General features: G+C 34.7%; 1 protein-coding gene across 1 annotated transcript in view; it reads right to left on the reverse strand.

Annotated features, from left to right (window-relative positions):
• Dpr1 (defective proboscis extension response 1) overlaps window positions 1–27457 on the reverse strand; it is a 306096-nt gene that overhangs the window by 30215 nt on the left and 248424 nt on the right. Inside the window, exons 4-5 of the mRNA XM_083105252.1 lie at window positions 9168–9387; window positions 2356–2453 (exon numbers count right to left, since the gene is read on the reverse strand). Of these exons, the coding sequence (XP_082961378.1) occupies window positions 2356–2453; window positions 9168–9387 (318 nt within the window). The remainder of the gene's footprint in view (window positions 1–2355; window positions 2454–9167; window positions 9388–27457) is intronic.

The raw sequence follows: 27457 nt of genomic DNA on the forward strand, positions 1-27457 counted from the left end.
ATATATCCTGAAATATATTTTAATTTATATGCATTTTACGTATTCAAATGTTTTCTGCATTACATGAGATGTAAAATGTATAAATAAAATTCCATTTTGAATTTCGCAAATTACAGATCTTGTAGTAGCCTTTAGGCAATAAAACGGTTTATTATACTACATCTCTGGGATTGTGGGCGCGCGCGCGCGCGCAACAAAGATGTCGGTGTATTAATTACGGTTGTAGTAATGTAAAACACGTGCGTTACATTGTTTTGGTCATTTCGAGTTATGCCCGTTGAAATACGCTTATTTAACGAGTCGGCGATGCCGTAAATTTCCGATTGTATAACCGTGCGATGCATTCGAAACAGAATATATGAGATTAGCCGTATAATATCTTTATGACTCATTTAGTAATTGGATTACAATTTCGCAATTTTTTAAACATAATTCTTGAAAAGAACATATAAACTTTTAATGTATACGTATAGCGTTATACATTTTATATTCTCTATTATATTATGCGATCTCATTAATATGATATATTATATAATATATGCATATCGCTTGATTATTATAATTAATTTCCTGGTTAATATTTCATGTTGTTTATGATGCTAATTATCATTAAGAGGAAACGTGCGTAAGTCATTTGGCACAATAAAATTTTAAACATATCAGTGAGATTGATTGCTTTTGTCGTTATTTAATTATTATTATTTGTTTTAAATGCAGCTGATGAAACTGCGTTTTATGTAGCATCAAAAATGACAATTGCGTTCTTCTTGAAATTTACAATAAAGGACACAAAATAACGATACGTGCCCTACGACTGGAGAGTAGTTTTCTTCAGGAGTACTGTGGATGAAATCGTACCATCGTTAAAAAGAGGGAAGCTGGATAGATCGAATCTCGGGGCAGAATTGAATTATGTTTCGCTAAAGCCGATATAACAAAAGAAAGATAATGGTCAGCGGTAAAGTAGCACATCAAGAATAGAATTGATATCCGCCCAGCTCCCTATAAATTGCTAGGGCCTACTTTATCACAATCTCTTGTTCATTTTTTTTATTAATAAGCTACACATCGATTTGAAAACTCCTGAAAGACATGTCGAATGATTTTTCAAAAATCCTTTTCAATAATATTTAATTATCTGGCATATTCGACAAAAATTAATTATAGGAAAATGAATTTGAAATGTTAACATAGGCAAGAGTATATGATAGCATTATAAATATAACCAAAAAATGCAATATTTATTTGATTATATTTATGCATTTATTTAATTATAAATTTAATGTTACGTAAAAATTTATATAAATCTTTACATAAGTGCGTTTAAATTGAATTAAATTGAAAAAAATCCAAAGTTATTAAAAAACTATAAAAAATAGTTCAATAGGATCAAATATCATGCTGGTAACTATGATTAATTGTTATTTTCCTGGCCATTGGAATTAAATGAAAACCGAGAATACGCGGTTAGACTTTTCTTGTGGTCGACTGTAATTCGAGTTCGATCACTTACGGGGTCACCAGAGTATACTCTGCGTCTTTCAAGCGGCCTGCACGTTCTACCTTTCATCTTTGCGAATCTTTTTCCCACTGGATATTACGCTTTTTCGTGGATCCGGGCAGAAAACGTGGCGCCGTTGGCGATATCGAACTATTTCTATACGTTATCAGACGATCAGTAAAGCAGGAAAACTCTAGCGAAAAACACACCAGCTATGCCAGACAATAAAGCCGACAATGTGCCTCGTGATTCACGCATCGTCTATAAATGTTTAAATCTGCTTTTCCAGAATGAAATAAAATCTTCGCTTTTTTTTTGCAATATAATTGCACGTAATTATCGCTGATAAATTCACAAATACATGATAAAATTACATAAGACTTACGTTATATTGTTAAATGATATAATTCAAATATCTTAAAAATTTTTAAATTACTTTTCCTTAGTTTCTTTCGTAATTTCTATTAATTTGATACGAAAAGAAAATAGTATAAAAAAAGAAACAAAATATAACTTATTTTCGAATCTATAAAATAAAGATTTATTACTGAACCAATTTATTATTGAGTCAAATTGATAAATGGTGACATTATACGAATAACAGCGATCGCGAATTAAAATTTACTTTGAATTTTCCGGGCAGGAGTATCGCTTTAATTTTAATTTCCTGCGAGCACGCGTGCGAGAAGATTAAATCGTCAGCAAAGAGATATTCCATGCGTGAAAGGGTTAATGCACCGTGATAAATAAAGACCAGGTATATATTGTAGCAATCTCCCCGGAATAAATGATCGACGTATGTATAGGGATTATCTTGTCGCGTGAATCAGTTATGGCATTTCTGACGGACTTACCATTGATCACGTGCACGTTGACACTTGCTCTCTCCGCCACGGTAGGAACGCAACTGTAGTTTCCGGAGTCACCGGGTTTCAAATACGTGATCCTCAATCTGCCGCACACAAAAGGTAATAATTTATCGTTAAATTGTGTACGTCATACATGTAAATTGCATTGTACATATCAGATTTTTGCAATTATAAGGTGTGTGTTAATTTAAGTTGATTATGGTAAATGCGATATATTGCAAGATTTGAAATTTTCGGGATTAAAATAAAAATCGCGCTATTTCGATTAAATACAAATATTGTTTTCAAAGAAAAAATATAATATTTAAATAATAAGTATTTGTGTTCTATGATACATATCTCTTTCTTTCCTTCTCTCTCATTTTCATACATGATAATTAATCTTGTAAATTAATCTTGTATATTTTTTAGTGTGTCTAGCGAAAAATAATTTTTTTTATATTGAACAGTTTATTCACATACTGCAAGTGGGCTTAATAAAAAAATGTGAAATAAAGTTTAAATAAAAAAAAAAATATTAATATCAAGATATATTTATATCAAGAAGACAAATATACAGAAAATTGCTACTCGATCGTTAAAGATGCCAAATGAAAGTAACCCTTTGAAGTTCGCTTTATAAAAAGTTTTCTCCTTCCTCTCACATAAGTTATAGAAAAAAAAATATATTTCTCGTGTGAAGATTTATAAAAATATAAAAATATAATTTCTAATAAGTAATAAATGTGAAGCATGATAAATAAAATTAACGCGGATATGAATATCTCAATGTACGAGTTCGATAAAATATATCTGTCCACAGAATTGAATGCAGACAGCCAGAAAAACTTTTATATATGACGCTCTAAATTATTACACTTTTTTATTTTGTAATTAGCATATATCATGAAAAAAATTTCATACTTCTGTGGAATTTTCAAAGGCACTCATAATTTACAACGAGATCGTTATCGCGTATATGCGTCTCGCAAAATCGTTCTCGTGTCATACACGTTAATGGGATATAGTTTCGTCAGAACAGTATAAAGTACAGGATCATATAAAATAACTAATGATGCAACTAACAATAAAGTATCGTTATTTCAGTGATAATTATCCAACGACGTTACTAACGGTAGCGATCCAATTACCCGTCCTGCTTTCTGCGTAATGCATCGTGCATACTTTTGTCGAAGATATCCGTGAAATACAAATTACGCAACATGCAATTACGCAATTCCTAATACGATTTGAAGGTATTTCTATTATAATTGGCGATCATACATGAATGATACACAAAATGTGCAATAATAAAAAATACATACAGAAATTGTGTATTCCAAAAATAAAATTGCAAAGGACATTGACTTAAACTATATGATACATATAAAGATATTCATTCAAAAAAATTTATAAGATTTTTGATTGCCAGCAACTTTTATTGATAAATATATTTACTGACAAACAATATTATTATAAAATTGTATTGAAATATATCTAGTTTTTTTATTTATTTGATGATTATAGTAAAATGAAAAGATACAGATTTTTAATTTCATCGTCTTACGTCTATTTGCTTCCTTGTCATAAATGTCCAAATCTCATGATCTGAGCTTTCACAACTATAACATGATAATAATAGTAGCTCTTTTTCTCGCTCGAAGTTTACATCCGAGCGACCAACCAAACTTCAACCAACTCATTCGACTGTAATAATCGAGGAACAGGGAGTGGAGTGTTTCTTTTTTCCTGTTGGTTTTCCAATTCTATTTGCTCGACACTCGTTACCGTTATGAACTGCAGTAAATCGATTTGATCGGACTGATAGGTATAGAAATCGGAACATGGGCTCGAATTCTCGGGGCATATCGCGTATCCGAAAGTTTTTGCAGGTACGGTAAAAGCACAAGTCCTCAAATATGGGCGTTAAATTGGTTTCAAACGCGATACACATAGGGAAAAAAATCCCTATTCGACGTGAAAACACATTAATAAACCGCGGGAGATAAAGTTGATTGCGTAAAAGTTAATCCGCGATTGGTCAATTTCACGGGAAGCTAGCTGTGCAAAAGTAGTTTGAACACGTTCTGAATGATTCGCATCAAGAGCGGATTTTTCCGCGATACTGTTAAACAAATAAAAAAGCCATTCGAAAGTTCCCTAACATTTTCACATCAGGTGAATTTGAATTCAATAGTTATCTTTGCCAAACTTTCAATCCAAACATTAGTACGAAAGAAGTGTAGCAAAAATTTACTTTAACGCGTCTTTCTCAGCATCCTTTCCTGGAAGAGAGAAAGATAAAAGTTTCTCATAAAAAGTTTTAATTAATCTCCACCAGTTTATCGATTACGAGATAGTATCTACTTTTACCGCGTTTCGGTAAATTATTTTCATTACTATATCTTCAATGTTTGCTCGCCTGTAATTGTAATGTTGTTTCCAGATAAGAAGCGCTAAGATAGGTAGATACATGGTTTTTTGCCGGACTTGTATATAGATTAGTGGACGCACAATAGGAGCATCCATTACACGATACATAACGTCACGCGAAGAAGTTGCGCTGCTCCCAATAGATTATCGATTACTCATTTACTTGCCGTATTTCAGTAGTTAGCTTCGTCGTGTAACGTCGTAATGCATCGCACTCGTGGGACCAATAATGGCCGCTTAAGGTTACGTAACGTTGTCCCGCATATGCGGTTACCGCATTCGCGTGAACCAAATGTTTCGCGAAATAATTATTGCGATGCCGGCGCGACGGGTTATAGCAACGGCAAACCCGATGGAGTCCCGGGATAATGAAAATATATAGCGGCGCTGGAGACTAAGCTTCTCGACAACGAACACACCACCTTGGTCTAAGGGCGGAAGGGAAGGTAATCTCGATGTGATGGAATAAAACGATATCCGGTTGCGCATTATCGAAAGCTTGGGCGATTTATGCGCGCCGAACTCTCAGACGTGAAAATCGACCTCGTAAATTAACTCTCACATTTAACGTGAAATTTGAATATCTCCATCTTTTTATAAATGAAAATAATGTATTATGTTTAGATCCTAAAATATACCATGAATGGCAATATTACTGCAGATAATATAATGCTTACTAGATAAATTTCTCGTGTTACTTTTGGAGGAAAAAATTGAATTATAATGTCGAAATTTTATTCTTCTAGAACTTTTGAGTTTTTTTTTAAATTTACATAAAAAAGAAATTAACTCCAATGATTACAAAAACGTTTTTTCATGAGATAATGTTTAGATTGGAGACAGGCATAATTAGCGTTAGAATGTATGATCGATTTTTTTCAATAATTCTTATATAATATTTTTTAAATATAATTCAAAGATGATGATGATAGTTTTAATAAAATGTATCAATTTTAAATAAAAAATATATGTATTTTTCGTTAAATATTCTACGTTTATTTTAATAAATTAGAGATCATTGAAGAGGAAGATTTTCTCGGCCATTTCGACGCTGATTATACGCCTATTGTGAATGAATATATGGTCGCATGAAAATTTACTGACGACCATGTGACATCTCCATGGGAATATTTCGACTGTAACCGCGTTACTTTCAGACAGTTCTGTCAGATTTACTGAGAGCGGACGTGCGCGCGACGGAAGTCGCAGGCCAGGCAGCTGCGCGGCAATTAATTCGCTTCTTGGGCCGCGTCCTCGTAAATTTGTCGGCGCGATGTGTAACGCGGGCGTCGTCGTGACAATCGTCAATCACGTCCAAAAACGGACGCGCGACAGACACAACGGCGGCGACGGCGCAATATTTGGCCCGACACGTATAAGCGGCCCGGCTAAACAGTCAGCTCCGAAATGCGGGGCATGTCCGACGCGTCTTCACGGTGCGCGGGCCACGTGACAAAGGGCCCTGTTTGTCTCGACGTTGCCCCGAACAATTAGAATAATCAGACGTCATACGCGCGCGACGCCACGGCGTCCTAGCCCTTGAGATTCGTCTGATTCCCCACTCGAATAATTTTTTTTTTTTTCAAATAAAGATGAGGCAAATAAATAAGTGTATCAGCGATTTTGAATATTTATATGTACTCTCTAAAAGTGAATCAGTGAAAATATCGCTAATTTAACAGTAAAATAAGATTTCATTGAGAATCAGTGAGTATTTTACTGATCTTCAGTGGAAACACTTATTTTTTGTTATTTTATCTTATATCTCACTGATTATAGTCAGTTAAAGTAAAATTCACTGTAAAATCAGTAAATTTCACTAATTGTAAAATTAGTAATTGTTCGTTCATTTATCACTATGATCACTATCTCTCTCGTATTTAAGTTTTTTAGTCATAAGAATTATATAAAGTTTGCAAAGAGCGACAGATAAAATTAGAAATATTACTTCGATTTAATTTCTGATACAATCTCAATAGAGAGACTTCAGATATTAAATCGATTTTATAAATCGCACAAATAAATGTCTGACGACTTGATGAAAATTATTCGTTCGTTTCTATTTAAAATAACAAGTTCAATATATGCATGTAAATAAAATAAAATTTTTAATTTTATATGAAATAGATAGAGACATGAATTGTAGTTTAATATTACTGATTGAAACAGTCAAAATTGTTTACAAATTCTTTCAATAAAATATCACTGATTTACAGTACTGTACTTATAACTGCTGTAATCAGTGACTATTTACTGTTTTTCAGTCAAAATACACTAATTCACTTTTAGAGAGTACCTTTAATTATCGATAGATCATTTTGTATATTTTTGGAAATATTTTTGAAGATTTACATTTCGAGATTATATTGCAATTTTTTTCTAAATATTATATTTCCTCTAGTACACATCTGTTATCTCATATAATGGATGATACTCATATTTAATATCTTGAAATTATATAAAAAATGTATTTATATGTTTAAGTAAATTTAAGATAGCAATATCCGCATCTAGATATCGAAAATAAATGATCATTTTTACATTTTCGAGCATTAATAATAGCGGAATAAATATTTTGTCACTGCTGTTACCTGAACACGCGTGCATATTGTGCATTTTTAAGGCGGTCCCGTAGAGCCACGGGTATCGCGAAATAAATTAATTTGAGCATAGGATCAGTTTTTCAAAGAGCCAGGACGACGTGTAGGACCGGCAGGACAGCCACCCAGCGCCATTATTTCTCATTATTTCCTCTGGATGCGAGAGGGGATAAGCGGAGGGCCATTTATTTATTTCGCTGGCGGCGGCTCGAAAAAGATACGGTACACCGTGTGCGATGAAATATTGTACACGCGATGGACGATTCAACGACGGAACCTTTGGGGAGAAGAGGGTGAGAGAAGGCATTCTTGAACGAATAAGGGCTAAAAAGAATAGGGCTAAAAAATTTCCGAATATTTGTAATCAGATCGCAGAAAAGAAAAAGAGTAACTGAATGGGATTAACATCCTTTAATACTTTATGTGACATTCTTTAATTATTCGAATTTATTTCACTGTCGCATATAAACTTGTTAGCACACCAAGTCCTCGAACGAACAATTTTACAAAACTGCGGTGTGCATGTCGTTTAGGATGACACGCACTCAGTCGCATTGTACATAGGAACCGGTTTTTAAAATGCGCTGCGGGAATGTTGCGACAAAAATTGAAATATTTAAACTGCGTTAAAATGTAAGCGCCGCAAATATATGGCGCGCGCGCGCAAATTTTCATTTTTTATTTAGTCGACGTACTCTTGCGCCCGACTGGAGCCGGTGTAAAAAATTAAATAGCACTTCGTATAACAATATCACATGCGAGCGTGCACGTTTATGAGAGTTTGCCCCGTGCGGAAATGATGACTCTGGATGTGCGACAAGCGTGACGAGCTTTTTTGTCCACTTCGTTCATGGCGCGCAAACAAATTTCGCGTAAACTGAGTTTCTGATATTTAAAAAAATTAGTTATTTACAAAATATACACTCTTTTCTCTCTTTATATCTCGCGAGAGAAACTATCGTACACATGAACACTTGTTTGACATATTATTATTTGACATATTATTATATATTATGGAAAGAATCGATTATCTCGTTATATTGACAAATTATATCTCGTATGTATTAAAGCTGGCAATGAATAAGTTATTAAGTAAAGAATGATTTAGATATACTCTCTAAAAGTGAATCAGTGTATCACTGAAAAACAGTAAATTGTCACAGCAGTTATAAGTACAGCATTGTAAATCAATGATATTTTATTGAAAGAATTATTTAATAATATTGACTGTTTCAATTAGTAATATTAAACTACGATTTATCTCTCTATCTATTTCATATAAAATTAAAAATTTTATTTTATTTATATTACATGCATATTGAACTTGTTATTTTAAATAGATAACGAACGAATACTTTTTATTAAGTCACTAGACATTTACTTGTCCGATTTATAAAATTGATTTAATATCTGAAGTATCTATTCAGATTGTATCAGAAATTAAATCGAAGTAACATTTCTAATTTTATCTGTCGCTCTTTGCAAACTTTATTTAATTCTTATGACTAAAACTTAAATACGAGAGAGATAGCGATCATAGTGATAAATGAACGAACTAGCAATTACTGAAATTAGTGAAATTTACTGATTTTACAGTGAATTTTACTTTAACTGACCATAATCAGTGAGATATAAGATAAAATAACAAAAAATAAGCGTTTCCATTGAAGATCAGTAAAATACTCACTGATTCTCAATGAAATCTTATTTTACTATTTAAATTAATGATATTTTCACTGATTCACTTTTAGAGAGTAAATAAGCGATTTATTTATTCATTCATACCTCGATGTGAGGGCATCGCTCCATTCCGTCTCAACGGTTATGCGTGGTTCCGCCTCGATGTCATTTTCTGATCGCGGTGACGTCACTACCGCCTGACTGCCCCGAAACCAGGCCACCGTCCCCAGATCGTGAGGACCTTGCGACATTAAACATGTCAACGTCAAAAGACTTCCGGTCTTCACGTAGATATCTGGCAGACCGATTATTCTGGCTCGCGCTTCTGTAACAGAAAGCGATTTTGCGATAAATGTGTGACGCAGAGAGGAACCTTCAAAATATCAATAAAAAATGCAAACATTAAAAATAGGAACGCTCCAGGGAATTTGAAGGTTTCGAAACAAGAATAATTGAATACGCTAGGTCGATCGCGCTCTCGCGCTTGTATAAATTCATCGTGATGTGCCGGAGATTTTGTGCCACGAAGAGCGAGCGGGAATTTTACAGAACGCGGCGATACACAAATATAAAACGGCGGCGTGAGGGAGAAATAAATCGGTGAGAGACAGTTTTAATCGTCGGGCGCTCGTTTACACGAGTTTACACGTGTTGCGTCGAACTGCTCGATAAAGCCATATCGCGATGTAATAAAAGGTGCGTGATTAAGTTGAAAAAAATTGATGGTGAGCCACCGATAACGGCGTTATTGCTGTTGCAGCGGCGTTCGATTAAAAGCATCGATAATTGATAAAATACGACCGATTACTTACGAGCGATTTTATAATCGTCACGCCTGACGAGAAAACGTTCGTATTCATTTGTGGATATTCATACGAAAATATAGTTTATTTCATAAATTTATAATTGCAGGATGAATTCAATATTTACCCATTTCGAAGACCAGGCTTTGTGCAATATTTTACAGCGTTCGCAGTTCACATCTTTTGTATAAAACATTCTCATATTTTAAATTCGCAGCATTCAATCACCATTCTTTTTATGTTTTTTTGATAAATAGTAGTTTTTAACGGCGAGCATCCCTTCGCGATTTGCAAGACGCATCGATGCATCATCTGCATAAAGGAGCACCGTGAAAAACGACGAAGCTGCACCTCGGCGATATTCGATCGATAAGTCACATACCACGACTGTCCACTTTTCAACCTGGTGGATTTTCCCCGTCATGGTTGCCGGCTCGGATTTTATATCACATCACGATGACCGGGCGCATTCTTGCCGAGCTGTCATCCCGAGTCATAGAAGCGCGTCTCGATTTTATCACACGTGCGGCAAAATGGATGTGTCGAATTTGAAGAAGACGCGTAGCTCGGCTTTGCCGAGTGATAAAAAGGACATTCAAGGTAAAAACGTCGGTTCCACGGGAAACGACCAACTTTCGCATCGACATGTTACAACATTACTAACTCTGTGAAACGGGCGCCATCGGATTACATCGGATTATACAAAGCTCGACATGAATAATATTATAATACCGATAATTTATACGTACAGCCAACGTTATGGTGCAATTAATTAAAGCGTAATATTAATGATTGACGACGAGTTTATTTATAATAATTGCAAATTCAGATGCATGCGGAAATGGTTGTCGCATTTGCAGCATTTTAGGATTATATTGATTCTAAAATTTAATTAATTTCCTTAATTTAACAACTTTTGACTTGAATATTCATCAAAATCATTCATATTCAGTTTTAGTACAACAGTAGAGAGAATTGTATTGTATGTATTTCATTAAATATTGTCAAATATATTATCAAGAGATATCAAAAGATAATAAAATTATATTATTAATTGATATATATATTAAAGAAAATTATTAATTGGATGATTTGTGACACGAATATGAAAAATTTCTCAGCTATATAAATAACCCCGAGCGTGTTCAGCTTCGAGAAAGTTTTCGCAGCCCTATTCGTGTTGCTAGAGTACTATCGGTGCCATACCACGCGGGTGTCGTTGACGTTTCGAATATGATGTCGAGACGAGGGAAGGCTAAGAAATTTTCACGGCGTCTTTTTGATATCGACATAATAAAAAAAAAATTGCGTTTCACTATCCTCCTGCTTCCTATTTTTAATCATAAAGTAATTTCGTCTTTCTAAAAATATAAAACTGAAGATTAAATACATCTTATTATTTGTATCTATCTAGAATGACGTATCTAAAATTTATTTCATATATAAAAATTCATATATAAAATTAAAAATTATTTCCTTAAAAAGCAAAAAGTGACAGATATATTAAAAATTGTTGGAAAGATTTTTCACATGAGAACTTGAAGAATTTATCTTAACGAGGTTTTAAATTTTATCTTAAAATTGTGCAAGTCATATTTGAAGCCCTTTTGTCTTACTGAAAATCTTTTACGAGATTTAGATGAGGTTCAGCCAAAGTTCATTGAGAGATCTCCGTTTGTGATGCAAAAGATGCGCTGACCGTATTCCGACAGGTCGTTTTTTCTTTCACTTCGAAAGGAGGCCATCAGTTTTACATTACGCTGTATTGGAGATTAGTTTCTTTGTAACCTGACGGCGTATCTATCTCTCGTTTTCTACTGTATCCTACATAATGTTTACGCTCTAGATCGATAGTGTACGAAGGTGTTTTGTAGGGAATAAGAAACGATTTTACGTCTCTTAAAAGTTTATAACATGCAAACACTTAAATTTAATATTAATTCGTTATTGCTTTGGGATAATCGAATAAATTGGCATCTGTCTTTTATGAGAAAAGATGATCGCTAACAAACAAAAATTTCTACAAAATTTAAAATTATTTTTACCCACAACGATTTAAGGCAAGAGAGTAGATACAGCAAACGCGATAATAATGTAATGTTAAATATTGTACGTTTTATTTTAGTTTTCAATTCACTTTCCATCTCGCGCAAAGTAAGATAATTTTAGCGAAACGGAGAAACCCAGAAAATTACAGCTGCTTCAATGTGCATCTAATTGCACTCGCGTTACAACTGTCAGATACATAAACACAGTCGGCTGGAGTTAATGGAAGTTCAACGTGGCAAATAATCGATTCCAGTTTGCGGAATATTACGATGATGTAGATTACACGAATAATTCTCAGTTCAGTTGCGTATCAACGTCGGGCGGCGTACTTGCCAGGATAATTACTTCGCTCAACTTGCGCTTACGTTTGGAATAGTAACGATATTGAATTAACACATTTGTTAAGTTACATATACATATAATAAAACTAAGTTAAAACTAATTTAATATCATTATTATGCAAATTTGATCATATATGAATAAAGTATATATGTGTATATGTATGTAATTTCACTGTATATTATTTTAAAGAAGAAATAATTTTCAAATTTATACCTAAAAATTAAAATTATATACATATATTACCAATATATTTGAATATTAATATTCGATTAGAATCTTTTCGAATTGAATTGAATTCAATTAGATTGCGGATCTATTTTATGCACTAATTTAAAATTGTTCGAAGGTTTTTGTTTATACAAAATACAGCATAAAATAAATTTTTAAAATGTTATCCGAGTAATTTTTCAAACATCCAACAACACTAAAATACATGCTCAAACTTATAAAATAATAAGAAATTAATTTTAATTGATAATATTTCACAAATATTCGTATTCCTGGTAAAAATATTAGTTCAAACACATTAATGCTCCCTCCTCTCTAAATGGAGATACAATACCTCTCTTTAAGATTATGCATTTCACGATCTTGGTCGTGTATAGCTTTGTCTCTGTACTGCTCACACTCGTGCTTGCCGCTCACTCCAGCTAAAGAGAAATCGTGTCGGGTACTGAGTGTCGGTACAGTAATAGAGAACAGATTCCAATTTACAGCGCGTAGGAACAAGGAGCCCTTAGGTGCAGCTAATCCGATGTACGGAACGGCGAACACGGATGTATCAGCCGTTTAAGCTGCTTAACGTCAAAGTGACTCGAGATGCCTCCAAGTAGTAGGTTCAAGTATGTGTAACTTGTTTTATCGCATAACACGTGTTATCTAGGCTGCAAATAATACGTTGAATACTTACAGGTTTGACGACGAAAATATCGACACATAAATATAAATTTGTTATAATATAAATATTATATCGTAACGATAGTTTTTTAGTTTGTCAAAATATTGTTTAAAGTTTGCGACACTCAAGGAAATCGCCATCGCGAAATTTATGCCAAATTTGAGAAATTTCTTATAAAATATTGGTGAAAAAATTGACATGCCAAATTTTAAAAATAATAATATTACGTAATAATACGATGTATTTTATGTCATTTTGAAGCGCTATACATATATGTTATAGTGATATCACGATACGAGAGCTACATAGAAAGAGTTGATTTCTAATCGAATACATGGTAGCCTCTCGTCGAAAGTTCGTATATCTGATGGTGTGACTTATTACTTCGCGACGATCCATTCCCGGTACACTTATTTTATCTTTCATGGAATTCTCGGTCAATAAATTGGCGAAGTTCCGTCCAGGCGAGTTGAATCACGCGTGGCATGGATTGAGTTCTCAGGTATATCTGTCGCACTGTGACTCTCGAACTCGTCCCGAACTCGGTTAAAGTCGTGCTGCCAATAGATAAGTTTCCTGTTAAAGTTGGAAACGTAATAAATCCAGCGTGCCGATCTCTGATGTAGGACGCTCCGCTTTTTCAATGGTCCGAGATACGCGGTCGAAAATCAGCGATATCGCTTTTTGCCAACGATTGATGAAAATGGGATAATTTCGCGATAAGTATAATTTTTCCGATACGTTTATAATATATTTGAAATAATGTATTAATTATTATTATATCGTCTATATAATAAATCAAAAGTTTGCATCGCGCGCGATAATTTCAAGAAATTTTTTCCATCACTAATTTTCTTCATAGAAGCGATAATCTTTTTCCGATTTATGCTATAAATAAATTCAATGATTAATATTCAATTATTTAATCAATAATGATAATTGTTGTACATTAGATTTAAAATTTATTCATCAAGCGCAGTCTGATGTGAAATTAAATATTAATTAAGGAATAATTTTTATCATATATCTATATTTTTTTTCTTTTTCAAATTTTTTCATGATTTTTATTATTTTTTAAAAGACAATACACTATTTTATTATATTACTTTATAAGAAAATATTTTATAGATACAAGAAATTAACGCATAGAGAAGTATAAAAACAACTTTAATAAATGAATTTAATTGAATAAATATTGTTTTAATAAATATAGTTCGAAAAAAAGAAACATGTTTTTATTAATCAAAAGGCTCTTCCATGTTAATAAAAAGATGCAGGAAAAGCGAAACTATTTACAAAACAAGTTACATACAGATGCATGATACAAGAATTACATCTCTTACCATCCAAGTATCGCTCATGGAATATCAATATGAATTTACTAGCTTTTATATATGTGGTTTATTTAATTTTCGCATCAGCAAATTTGAATTACGAGCTCAACATTTCGTCGTACGATGTGCCAGTTATTGCTGATAAAAATACAAACGCGCTTCCGCCGGATTTTATATTTTCAACGCGCTCAGCAAATATGATTTATCATCGCTTTATTCGACGTTCGCCCGTTTACGTCAGCGGTTATCAGCAAAAATCATTATTGAATCCTTAAAAGTGACATTAGTCTCATTCGCGACATTATTGCTGGTTCCATGAGTTTCTCGCGCGATATCATCCCGCAAGATCTCGCGGGTGGAATTCTTTTTTCTCGCATCGTGAAAGATGTAAGAAATCACGGGAATATTTTAACTTTGGTCAGCGGCCACGATTTATTGCCGCATCGACGGCAATAAATTATCTATCGATTCGCGCCGCGATTGCTCCGTTATAGCGATATGTGAAGGTTCACGGACCGGCAAGCCATCATATATATATGGTATCGCACACATTTCCACGCGAAATAGTAAAATCTGGAATGTTGCCCGGATATCTGGGTTAAAGGTTAAGTCCACTCTGAAAGTGGACTTCGTGTAGGAAAGATACGCAGTATCATTTACTCGACGACAAAATCGCATTCCGAGTCCGGTACGAGACTGCGCTTTAATCGATTTCGTTCCTTTCCGCTGAAATGCGTCGCATACTTTCCGACAATAGAATGTACACATTCTCGAAAGCGAGAAAGGTATGAAGTCCAGATTGCGCCTGGATGATCGAGGAGAAGGCAACCTTTGTCCGTTGCACCGTGGCTGCTTTTTCCCCTATTGGAAATATTTCACTGCTATGTGCATGCGATAAAAAAAGCGATCCTTCTTGTTTTATTTCATGTGTAATTTTCTATTTCATCGCCATACGTATCATCATCCGCCATTGTTTATTTCCAAGTAAATATCGAGAGAAGAGAGTTTCATTGGCTACGATATTTCAATGAAAAAAGGAAAATAAATAAATAAAATGCATCGTGTTTTTTTTTTCTAGGACGATTACTAAGATGTTACTCGGAATGGCAGAGCTTTTCCTGGAATTTACAACTTTCGGCGTCTTTCTCATGTTAAATCTTCGTTTTACGGTGAACGATGCAGGCGCGGCAATTTCGTCACGTCGATTTATCGGCCGACTCGGTAGAGACGCGCGCGTTTGTCTTCAAGATAATAAGCCGCGTGGCCGTGTTTCTAAGTTCGCGCGGTTACGATTTAGCGGCGCGCGGTGAATTTATGCGGAAGTCCGGGGTGGGCGTAATACCGGAACCGCGGGAAGTGAATTATTCGACCTCGGGGAGAGAGAGCGGGCGGCCGGCAACTCCCCGACGAAGGAATACGAACAATCGTCGCTGATGAAAATCATTCGGGCCGGGGATCGAGTTCGACAATGGAGCGAGAAACTCCCGAGGATCCCGCGGCAACGAAAAACTTGACAACGTTTCTCGCAGAGCTAACGCCCCGGGACAGTTTGCTTCTAACCGGAACGTAAAACGTTACCGAATTGCAACCGTGAACTTTGGGAATTTCCGGCGATGACGGCGCGACCAGGACGCGGCGCAAAAACAACTCCGAGGGCACTTTTAACGCCATCGCCGTCGACGGCTGCTCGTCCTAGTTGTAAGTCTAAATAGCCAGCCAGCTCATCCTCGTCATCCCTTTCGAGAGGAGAGATTATTACGTTGAAAACAAAAGATTCCTCCAACCGAGTATATTGATATACTGTGGAGTGTGCTTTGTGGGAGATTTATAGCTTCGTGAATCTTTAATGGATTCCACGAGATTCTTAAATACGTGGATTTATCTTCCAGCAAATTACCAAGTTATAAACGCACGAATTCGTATAAATTTTGCAGTTTTTCGGATCATTAAATTTGCGGATATATATTTCGTTTCTAAGAAGTGTATATTTTCGCATTTGTACGCGACAACAATTTATCTGTCGATTTTTCTTTTAACATGAGGATAATTTAATTATGGCTGGCAGCTTGCCAACGAGACTCAGGATCGCAAGTTATCATTTATAAATTGGTAATCGATATTATTCTAAATTGAGAGAAACTTTTACCCCCTCTTAGAAGAGGGGAACATGATTCTTACATAATTCTTCGAGTATTTACATGGGACGGGTAATAGTTCTTCTCAAACTTCACTCCTCGGCGATTTTTCTTCCGCGGCGTTAATTTATCCACGCTCGTGCATCAACACAGACGGTCGTAGTGGTAGTGCGATTGAACGCCCGGACGCGATCGGGGATCGTTCCTCATCCGGCATGCAACGGCGCACGTGGAACAAAAGATATGTCGACCGACCCTCGCGGACAATATACGGGGTGGCGAATAGCGGCCATTAGAAGCAACGAAACAGTAGGTAAATGCATTCTGGCGCGGGTACGTGTTGTCCGGCATAGAAAGGGTAGTGACACACGTGGCGCGCGCACACACACACACACATACACGCATATCCTTTCTCTCACTCTCCTCCTCATCCCTCGTGTTTCCCTCTCTTTTTCCCTCATCAACCTTTCATCGCACTCTCCTTCTCTCTCGCTTCAACAGTCGTCCGGGTATTAATTATCTCGTTACGCCGCGCGTACCACGGCTGCTCCTCGTTAATTTATGCGATCTATTCTGGTTGTGTGTTCGCACTCATCGTGTTGCCACGCGGCTATAATCTACCTCTACGTAGCGAATTTTTTGAGAGCCTTTTCGAATTTCCTGGCAACGATCGCATTAAACGATCGGTTAACACTGATAGCGGCGAAATAAATTATCTCTTCCAATTGATTACTGAATTAAAAAAATATCCCCAAATTTTGTCTCAAAACTGGAAATCTCAGTGTTACAGTTTAACAAATGCTATATACGTTTTCTATCCTTTGTTATTATTAAGTTTCTCTTGATTGTAAAAGTTATAGTCGTACTTATAATACGATTAGTAATTGAAGATAATGTTTCTATTTTATTAAAAAATTTTTTATTTTCAAATTAATTTATAATTGAAAATAATCAAAGCAAAATTCAGAATGAAATTATTTAACTGGTATTAAGTTTCCTCAGTCTCAGGGCACAAGTGTAATAACCATATTAAAAAAAAGTTACGAATCACAATTCTTTTTTAGCAATAACTGTCATATAAAATTAATCCTATTACTTACTTAGAGATTATATAATTTCTCTCTCTTTTTCTCTTACATATACATTTTTAAAAAGGAAAGTTATGACTCGCGCGCGCGTCGGATTAGCTTAATAATGGGATCAATTCAATTTCAGATAATCCGAGATAGTATATAATCACTGAAAAAATCCTCTACACATCCGATATAATTTTAATTACCCCCCTAACTTTCGTTGCTGCTGTTTTTACTGCGAAAGCTTCCTTTCGAGCGACGCTAAATATTCCTTTCGCGCTCGTTTAAATCGGTAATTAAACTCGTCATTAAGCACGCACGCCTCGTTCATTTGCAACTTTCGTAGGACGATCTCCCGTTTTTTTTTCCTTTTTCTCGGCCGCTATCAACTTTCGACTTTCAACTCCGTAAAAGTCGAGACTAATCTTTGCTCCTCGCGTAATCAAAAAGTACCGAATGATTCGTCGGATCGCAGCAGTCGGGGTCGGCTGGTGATGATACGCTATTTAACGTCCCAATTAGACGAGTTTACATTTTTAATTGATCGCTTAAGTTCACTCTCGTTACTCCCGACGTCGCCGTTACCGAGGCAATCAGCTGCACAAACAAACTCTGCTGAATAAAACTGTACGGATAGTGCACGGATGAAATTCATCGTTTGAACCTCTTTTCCTTCTCTCTCTCTCTCTCTAATTCTCTTTTTGCCTTTTTGCATCTATCTTTATCACCGTTTTCACGATCCCTTTCGTGGCTTACTGCTAAAAGAGTCCTTTTAAAGGCTTCATTTCATCACGTGGATTTACTTTTTCCGGATTATGAAACGATTGTAAATTAGATTACAAATTATATTTAGCAGAGAAACGTACTAATTACAGCTAATTGAAAAATGATTTTCTAATTAAAGAGAATATGATATTTTATAATTAAATTTTATTATTAAAACTATTAAAAAAATTAAATTAGAATACTTTATTATCATACTTAAATTAAAATGTAAATAATTCGTATATTATATTAAATTAAAATTTTAAATAATTTTCATGCATTACAAGTTAAGGGTATCATTATCAATCGTATGATCTTTTCACTCGTTAAATATTCTCTAACATGCAATATGCTTGTAAAAGGAACCTTTTAAGAGGCATTTGTCTTTCCCTCGGACAGATCTTTTGTCAAAGTACCATTGTACGTCCCTGCCATTAGCGGCGATTATGCAATAGCTAAACTTATTACGTTGTCCATTAGTTCTAAGCTTTCGACTTTACCTCTCAGAAAATCGTTGGATACACGCGCAGTAAAGGGGAGAATAGAAAATAACGGTGTGAAGTAGAGAAGAATGAGAAACCCGATAAAATTACGCTTGGTCACGTTGCCCTACAGAATTACGTGCCGTTCACCGACATGGATGATGAAAAATTGAGTAAAGCGATTGCTCGATCCGCTTGGCAGTCAAAATTCCACTTCAATTTTTAGCCCTACTGCTTGTCAGACAGACCTTTCAGGTGAGATTAAGGTCATGAGATCGAAAAATATGCGGGTGAATTGACGTGTAAAACTTCAACATTTCCCGGTGTGTTTCTCTACATGTTGTAAAAAATAAAAATAATGCTGATACTCGCGCGTTTTCACTTTAATATGACTTTTTAGAAGATGTATTATTGTGTCATAATTATTGTACGAATATGAGGAAAATAATATAAATTCTACAAGTAAAGTACAACGTAACGTCATATCCCTGTTTTACGTGAAAAATAATCTTAACGATATCTATAACGAAACGATATTTATCATCGGCGAAAGTATCGTTGCACTAACGCGAAATGATTTTTCAAAAGTCAATTTTCGACTATTTGTCTCTCGTTTAACCTGGCAGTTCGTCATCATAAACGGTGTTATTTACTTACGTACCAAACAATATGTTTCTCCAATATCCTGTGTATTGAGAGTATCGGCGACGAACAAATCGGTTTCATCGTGTGCCATGTTCGTTAAATAAAAAAAAGAAGAAAAAAAGAGGATGAGAGAATGGAGTGCGTCGGGTACTTTTATTCGAAAAATATTTGTTTACACGTAGTGTAATATTTCTCATTCGCTTCCCATATCGATTGTAACGTTGAATACGAATGTATCAGTTTCGACATATTGTCGCTTATAACGGTAGAATACATGAGACATCTTAAGTACCTGTTGTGTAATAAACACTCCCGCGTGAAAAAATGATAAGTTTTTTTAAAAAAGTAAAGAGAGGAAAAAGAAAGGGCAAGCATAATACCCTTGAAACAAAGGGGCAAAGAACAAAACGGAAGAGAAGACTAGAGAGAAAAATAAATAGAGAAAATAAGAAGTAAATATATTTACAGACCTTAAAACACACTCTCGCCCACGCATTATAACTACTCTGATTAACTTCCTCTAACGCTTGACAGCGACTTATGTATTTCAATATTATTTTTAATATATCTCTATTAATATTAAATTAATTTATTCTATTAATATTAATTTATTTATTCTATTAATATTAATATTAAAATAAAAAAAAGTATAGTTGTTCGATAGCTAATCTTTAAGAGAATCTGTGGTAAAAGCAGCATCAATATTTGTTGAGAAACCAACAGAGGAAATGCGACATTTAAAAGTATGAAAAGTTCGATATATCCTGTGGGAAGAATGATGGAGTAAAAAGGAGAAAAAACTGCAAAGAACAAAAGAAGTCAGATATCGTAGTTCTAAGGAAAATGCAAGTGGTGCAAACGTTAGTTATACACGGAGTATACGAAGAAGAGAGGAAAGAGAAATAGACCGAGAATGCATGGAGGAGACCGAGAGCTTTTACGATTCGTCAGCTGCAGTCTCCCCGAAGTTGCAACGAAACAAGGCTGACTTTCATGACAGCATTATGTGCCCGGACGCAATATGCGCATCGGGGAGTTTACGGCGGCATATCTTAATGCGCGCTGTAAAATGAACTTCCAAACAATTTCCGCCGGGTGCATCTAAGTCACGCCCGTTGCGCTTTTATTCGAACACTCGAGATATTGCGTTCTGGCGTTTATGGGAATGCGCGCGACTCGCCCCGCAGCAATAAAATTGTTATACCGTGTAGCAGAGTCGAATGTATTGAAAAGATTTCAGACATGGATCTTGGTTAACTTGCTTTATTTTTTTCCTTTTTTTTTTACGTTCTCTATTGTGTCCATAAAACGCGCAATAAAATCGCGGCAAATGTCTGTCAACTTGATTCCCGTTTATGGTTGTATGCGTTATTCAAATGTCCTCTCGTAATCTGGTTAATAGTTTATGATAAAGCAGCGCGCAATATTTTGTTATAATGTTTGGAATTGTTCTAAATGTAACTTATAAATGCAATATGTTTCGAACGTTTGCCTTTGATGCAATTCGCTTCTCGCGTGTGACGAATCGACTTTATAATGTCATTGATGTTTATAACATGCAGCGTTGATTTGAAAAGTCGTATTTGTCGACCTGTTGCGTGTGCACATTGATACGCAGACAGGAGACACGGTAATGCGAGACGATTTATATTGTGAATATTTTTTTTCACGCAATTGTATGATCTATTCCGTGATGAATGTAAATCAAAGAGAAGGAATAAAAGGTAAATGGATTCTTGCAAATTATATGATAATCACATCGAGTTGCGTTCCATCTATTATTGCCATTGTTCACATAGCATTGCTTTTAATCTGTTGTACTGTAACATTGCACATTTATACTATAATATATAAATACAAATATTTCGTTCATTTTAAATACGTAGCATTTCAGATTCAATTTATGTCTATAGAATAATATAGACGAAAATATATTAAAATATATATATGACAAAAAATCAATAATTCATAGTCATAAAATATCTAAAAATATATCTTGGGATTGTATTATGTGAAGAAGCTCCTTCTGCAAGACACATAAAGAATAACAAAATTTTTCCGCAGAAAAACTCGGGAAGCATTATCATTAAAAAAAAACTTCAGTCTCTTTCCAAGTAGTCCAAGTTTTAATATTCGAACACATGTAATGTTAGAAAAAAATTACTCACATATATTGCTTGGCACGATAAATGCGAGGAAATATACAAGAAGTTTTTATGGCTCGGGATCCACCTTGCAAGCGAGTAGTTATAGTCTACGGTTCGGTCAAACGTAACGGCAGACCAAGAACGGTCATACTTACGGTCGACCGTATCTACTTTCTTGCGCGAGTTCGCGGACTAGTGGTCGATCCAGGTCGTCTACACCTACCGGTATGTTTTTGCGACCTTTGGCCCGAATATATATACGCATTCAATGACTTTCAGATTTGTACGTTTTTGTCCGCATTTGTGCTTGCAATAGAGAGCATTATGGAGGGAACGTCGTGAAAATCCTCTCCCTTGCCCTTCCTGCGCATTACGCTTATCTTTTTAACATTTATCAAAGAGCTTTTTGTCGCGAATTTGCTATCAATAGTGTTTTGCAAAGAAACTTTTCAATCTCGATGTAGAATAATTCTGTTAAATAATATATGTATTTTGCCAAATAATATTGTATTGATCACATTTTGACATTTTCGGAGTTAGCGCATGTTTTGATCAAAATAATGTAATTTTTCGCATTTCTGCACAGAAAAAAAGGATTTGTTTGCATTCTTTTTTTGAAAATATCTTTAGTTTTAACATGGAAATCTTGAAATGAGATTATATTGCGTTAATTTAAGAAAAATATAATTGTTTGAATAATTATTTGCTTGAATGAAGCAATTTTATATAGTTCAATCAAGAAAAATATATTCTTATGATTTAAGATTTAATTTTCTTGAGTGGAAAGGAAACAATGTTAAATAGAAAATAACATTTTTAAATCAAAGATTATAATTTTCTTAAAGTAGAATTAAATAATTATATATTCTTGAGATGACAATTACAATATTGAAATAAGACTATAATATTGTTGAAATTTAAAATTATTCAATTCTTCTAAGAAGATTATAAATTGTTGCGTATATGCGAAACACTGAACACGTTAATTTAAGTATATAAGTTTTGATTTGACACTTATTTTTTTTCACGTTAATTTAAGTATATAACACGTTAATTTAAGTATATAAGTTTTGATTTGACACTTATTTTTTTTCTGTGTTAATTTATTTTAAAGAGGTGCTTTCATACGTTTATTTAAACGCGAATAATGTGATACAAATTCACATAATTCATTTTCATCGTCAAAAAAGTATGATATAAATAATAAAACTTAGATGGAAGAAATTATGTATTATCATAGATGATATACAAGCGGCTTGCACTTCACTGCCATATATAAATTTGGTAAAGTGTTCAAAACATCCTGTCGAAGAGAACATCGTCGGATACGCGCGTCGCGAAATGAAAGATGCTCCCATCCTATCCCCAAGAGCTACTGACGAATGAATTTTCAAAGCGAGAAGTGCAAAAGTTTGCCGATGTTTTATCATGGCGCTGTTAAAACAACGCTGAGTCAAGTAAGAAAAATCGTGTATTTTACTCTGATACGAAAATAGATGAGATAGAGCTGAACGTCTCGTTAAAAACAAGATTTAAAAAGTTTTTCTACGTAATTTTGGGGAAAAACAAAGTTTTAAAAATCACATTTCATTCATAATTATAACAATTCTTGAAAATCATGAAAACGTAATGAAAATAGATAATATCCTTGAAAGATTATTTTGTTGTTAATCACTTAACAGTGATCTGAAATTACATTGTATAATTATATTATTCCGGGAATATTTCGTTGATAGCACTTCAATTAATCTGTATCGTTAAATGTGTCATTGTCTCCAATACATTTCTGTCTCAATTAATTATGATATTTCTGCGCTTTTCCGAAATAATATAAATTGTCGAATTACGAGAAATATGAGATTACATTTTTTAAAGGACTAAATGACAAATTTTAATCTGACGAAAGAAATTTATTCATTATTAGAGAATCGCTGATTGAATTCATCTGACGATTCAAGACGATCAAATAAAGATTCTGCAAATTCGCTTTACATATCCATCTATGAAAATTACAACGTGCTAGTTTGCGATATCCTCTCGCGATTATCACGTTCGACGATATCTGTCTTAAAGGAACATGTTCCTTCCATGTCATTGCATAATACGATCAATCAATGCAAGTCGTATTCCCGAACGTTTTTATCCGAGTCGTTAATTTTCTGAATGATAAGAAGCATTCCCTCCTCGCCGATGGAAAGTTGTACAAAATTTCTTCCTCAAACACAAAGACTACCTTCCCTCGGGCGATGTCTATTGCAGATCCGCGCGTGGTTGCGACATAATTTTTTTACCGCGCTGTAACGCGCAATAAAATATTCCTTACGTAGAATTTCTTATCTGAGAAGATACTCGCAGCGTTGGATTTAATAACGTCTCGCCGGCTCGTGAAACCTCGCGGGGACGCCACGTTTATGCGCTCGGTAGCACAAAGAACGCTCCTGTCTCACGACTCTAAAGCGAGATTCAATAGAAAGAAGAGGACGGAAATGTCGAGGAAGAAAAGTTTAGACTTGCAATATGTAATGCCCACGGCTCAAGCAATGGGCATGTTTCAATAACGATGTGGTTGCGATAGTAAACCTCGCTCGGATTTCATATTCGCGTGTATCCTGAATCGAATCTGAATTTCGAAAAAAAATATATATAGGGTATTTCTTAATAAGTGTGAAAAATTTTAGGAGATGATTCTATGTCGAAAATTAAGGGGGGTTTTTCATATAAACATTAAAAAGTTCTAATAAAAAATTGAATAGGGGTTGCTAGTTTCATCCCCTTATAACAATACGGGAGGCTGAAAAAAATATTAGTAAAATAACCTTTTTACTAGTAGAAAATATCCACCTAATTTCATTTCTTTAACTTGTTCCAAATTTGAGAAAAAAATAAAAACCTAATTTTTACCCCCATTTTTGGAGGAGATTTTTCCTGTAACTCCACAGGGAGGGATGTAAGAGTATATGTTTATATGAAAAACCCTCCTTAATTTTCGACAAAGAATCATCTCCTAAAATTTTTCGTACTTATTAAGAAACACCTTGTATAATAAAATCTTTATTATTAAATTATTTAGTTTAATTCTTAATTGTTCAATGCATATCTATTTATTGGATGCTTTAATGCGTATACCATTTGCAGCTAATATATACATTTTTTTAAGATTGACAAACTTATTATTCTTTTAGCAATGCTTGAAAATTTCCTTTGATGTCACAATCCTGTTTATTTATTCAAAGAATGATGATGTAAAAACTTGAAAGATACTTCACGACTTTATTGCGTGAAAGAAAACAGAGTGTTGTATATGTAAGTTACAAGCACGTTATAAGTTAGAGAAATTTAAATATTTCAGAGAGAAAGTTTAAAAAACTTTGTAAAGAATTGATTGTTTAGTAAGTTTGAAGTCGATTCTGTGTTAAACATTTTTATTCGCGTGCATCAATAAATGTTAAAATTTTCTACAATGCAATCTATTTTATTGCGGTATTTGACTGAAGGAAAATATTTTCTATCGAGAGTAGAATTAAATCTCGCGATTGTTATAATAAAATAGAAAAGAAAACAAATAAAATTCGCGGAAAGCAGCGATAGAAATCGAGAAACGCGACGCCTCGCAATGTTTTCGGCGAGATGGAAATGGGTTAATGGTTAGCTCTCGCGAAAATTATCATAGAGTTTCTAATTGCAGTCATATTGGCGCAAGTCCAACGTCACGAGTCCTCGCGATACGGCTACGCCAAAATGACTATTGTGACATCACGCTCGATTATATGCTGAACAAATATATGTAAGAGCGGAGAGATAGACGATTGCGAAACTCAATTTAACATCCTTCGCGTCCGCTCGCGAAATTGCACGCGAAAATCTCCAAAAGTAATATTGCAAATGTTTCGTTTTATTATAAATTCGCGTATTGCAGATAGAATTAGTTTCATATTGGATTGTTATCGCGAAGGTTGAAATTTAACCATAAATTTCTGCGGCAGAAATGCGAGCCGATACGCTTCATTACTAATTGCTACTTCTCGATTAATGCATCTGTATAGATGTATACTGGCGCTTGCAATACGCAACTGTAGATACTGATACCTTTTTAATCAATCTCATATTCCCCCTGGCTCGGCCACGTACACGAGCTACACCGTGTAATTCAGTTGGATGTGCATCGAGCTTAAAGGCTAACTGGGTCAGTACGTGCAGACAAGGATGACGTCGATTTAGAGGAAATGTTAGAGAACAGAGACGTGAATTACTATAAAGTTTGCCTTATCTTTTTCACGATTACATAAATAATAAATGAGATAGAAAAGAATGCAAAATATAGTCTTGTTAGATTCGCGAAAAGCAATTATTCGCACATATTGAATAAATTTTCGCAATACACAACAAATAAGTGACAAGTGTAAAATATAATCTTTACAAAAATTCTTTGACACTTAAAATTATTTTACTTTGACAGGTAAGTTGCCTAGAATGTAAAGTCATAAAAAATATTTATATTAAATTATAATTATGTTTTTGTTTCTCTTCACAAATTTAATATTTGTATTCCTGTGGCAACTTTCAGCAGTGCGCCAGTAAATTCGGATTAAGAAGGGAGCGAAATTTGCGCTCGCACGACGTTGCTCTTTGACGAGTGGCCGTCAAAGGGTGGGCGTAGGAAGAGAAGGTTCGCAATTCTCTTGTTGGGCCTTCGTAAGCCTTCGACATCGCGCTTTGTACGCCGTTCTAACGTTGATATCCAGCGTACGTTCTCTGCGAATATCCTGTTCGGGGAATTCGGCGAAATTACGTAATTTCATGCCGGTTCGTGACCTTTTCCTCGCCTGCGTGTAACCTATGTTACACCTGCGCTAAATTGCGCTAGTGATTATGCAACGAAAGTATCTCAAGTTGCAAATATGTATGGAAATATTGATTTAATTATTGTATCTCGTCGCATAAAGATTAACACGATAAAATTTAAAAAATATTTTGTTAATTTTTATGAAAAATATTTTTTAAATATGTGAAAAGGAATTTATTTCAACGAAATAACAGACAATAGCTTTAGAGTCTTAGCTACAAAACTCAAATATGTCGTTATTATATATTTTTTTATATACAATTCTTTTTATTACTCTCTAGATTTTAAAATTACATAATCAAGCGTTCTTTTAAATCTCGATTAGCGTTAACTAAAGGAAAGAATTGTTCGATTAGTCCTTTCCGCGAATCTAGATCTTGCTTCTAATGTTCCAGATCGTAACAGGGATGCTGAGTTCATCTCGTCGACTCCAGCGGGACCCATTCTGAGCGCGAGCTGGCGTCTGATAAAAAGTGTCATTTAGCGAACCGCGATGGCGCGACGCGACTATAAACTCGGTCTAGCATCTTGCCAAGATTCGTGGTCACACAATGATGTTCACGTACACACGTTTACTCTCGTCCGGAAATTCCCCTACCGGAAACTACTACGTTGCACAAAACGATACGTCGCAGCCCAGTCTCGTGACAATCATTCGCGATATCACCGGCTTGTCACGCGATAACAAATTGCCGAGTTATGATTTATCGTTTTGCTAGAATATTGTAATGATTACGGTTCGCGTAAATCTTGCGACTCGTAATAATTAATTGCGACAATATTATCTACTTAATGCGCGATTGGACAAGAAAAATTAGTATTTTTCCGATTTATTTTCCTAACGAACGGTTTAACGTTTGGAGAAATGTCATGTTGCGA

This window comes from Camponotus vicinus, unplaced genomic scaffold, assembly GCF_025532165.1.
Source record: "Camponotus vicinus isolate PSW18456_S1 unplaced genomic scaffold, iyCamVici1.0 SCAF_7, whole genome shotgun sequence".
Taxonomy (NCBI): domain Eukaryota; kingdom Metazoa; phylum Arthropoda; class Insecta; order Hymenoptera; family Formicidae; genus Camponotus; species Camponotus vicinus.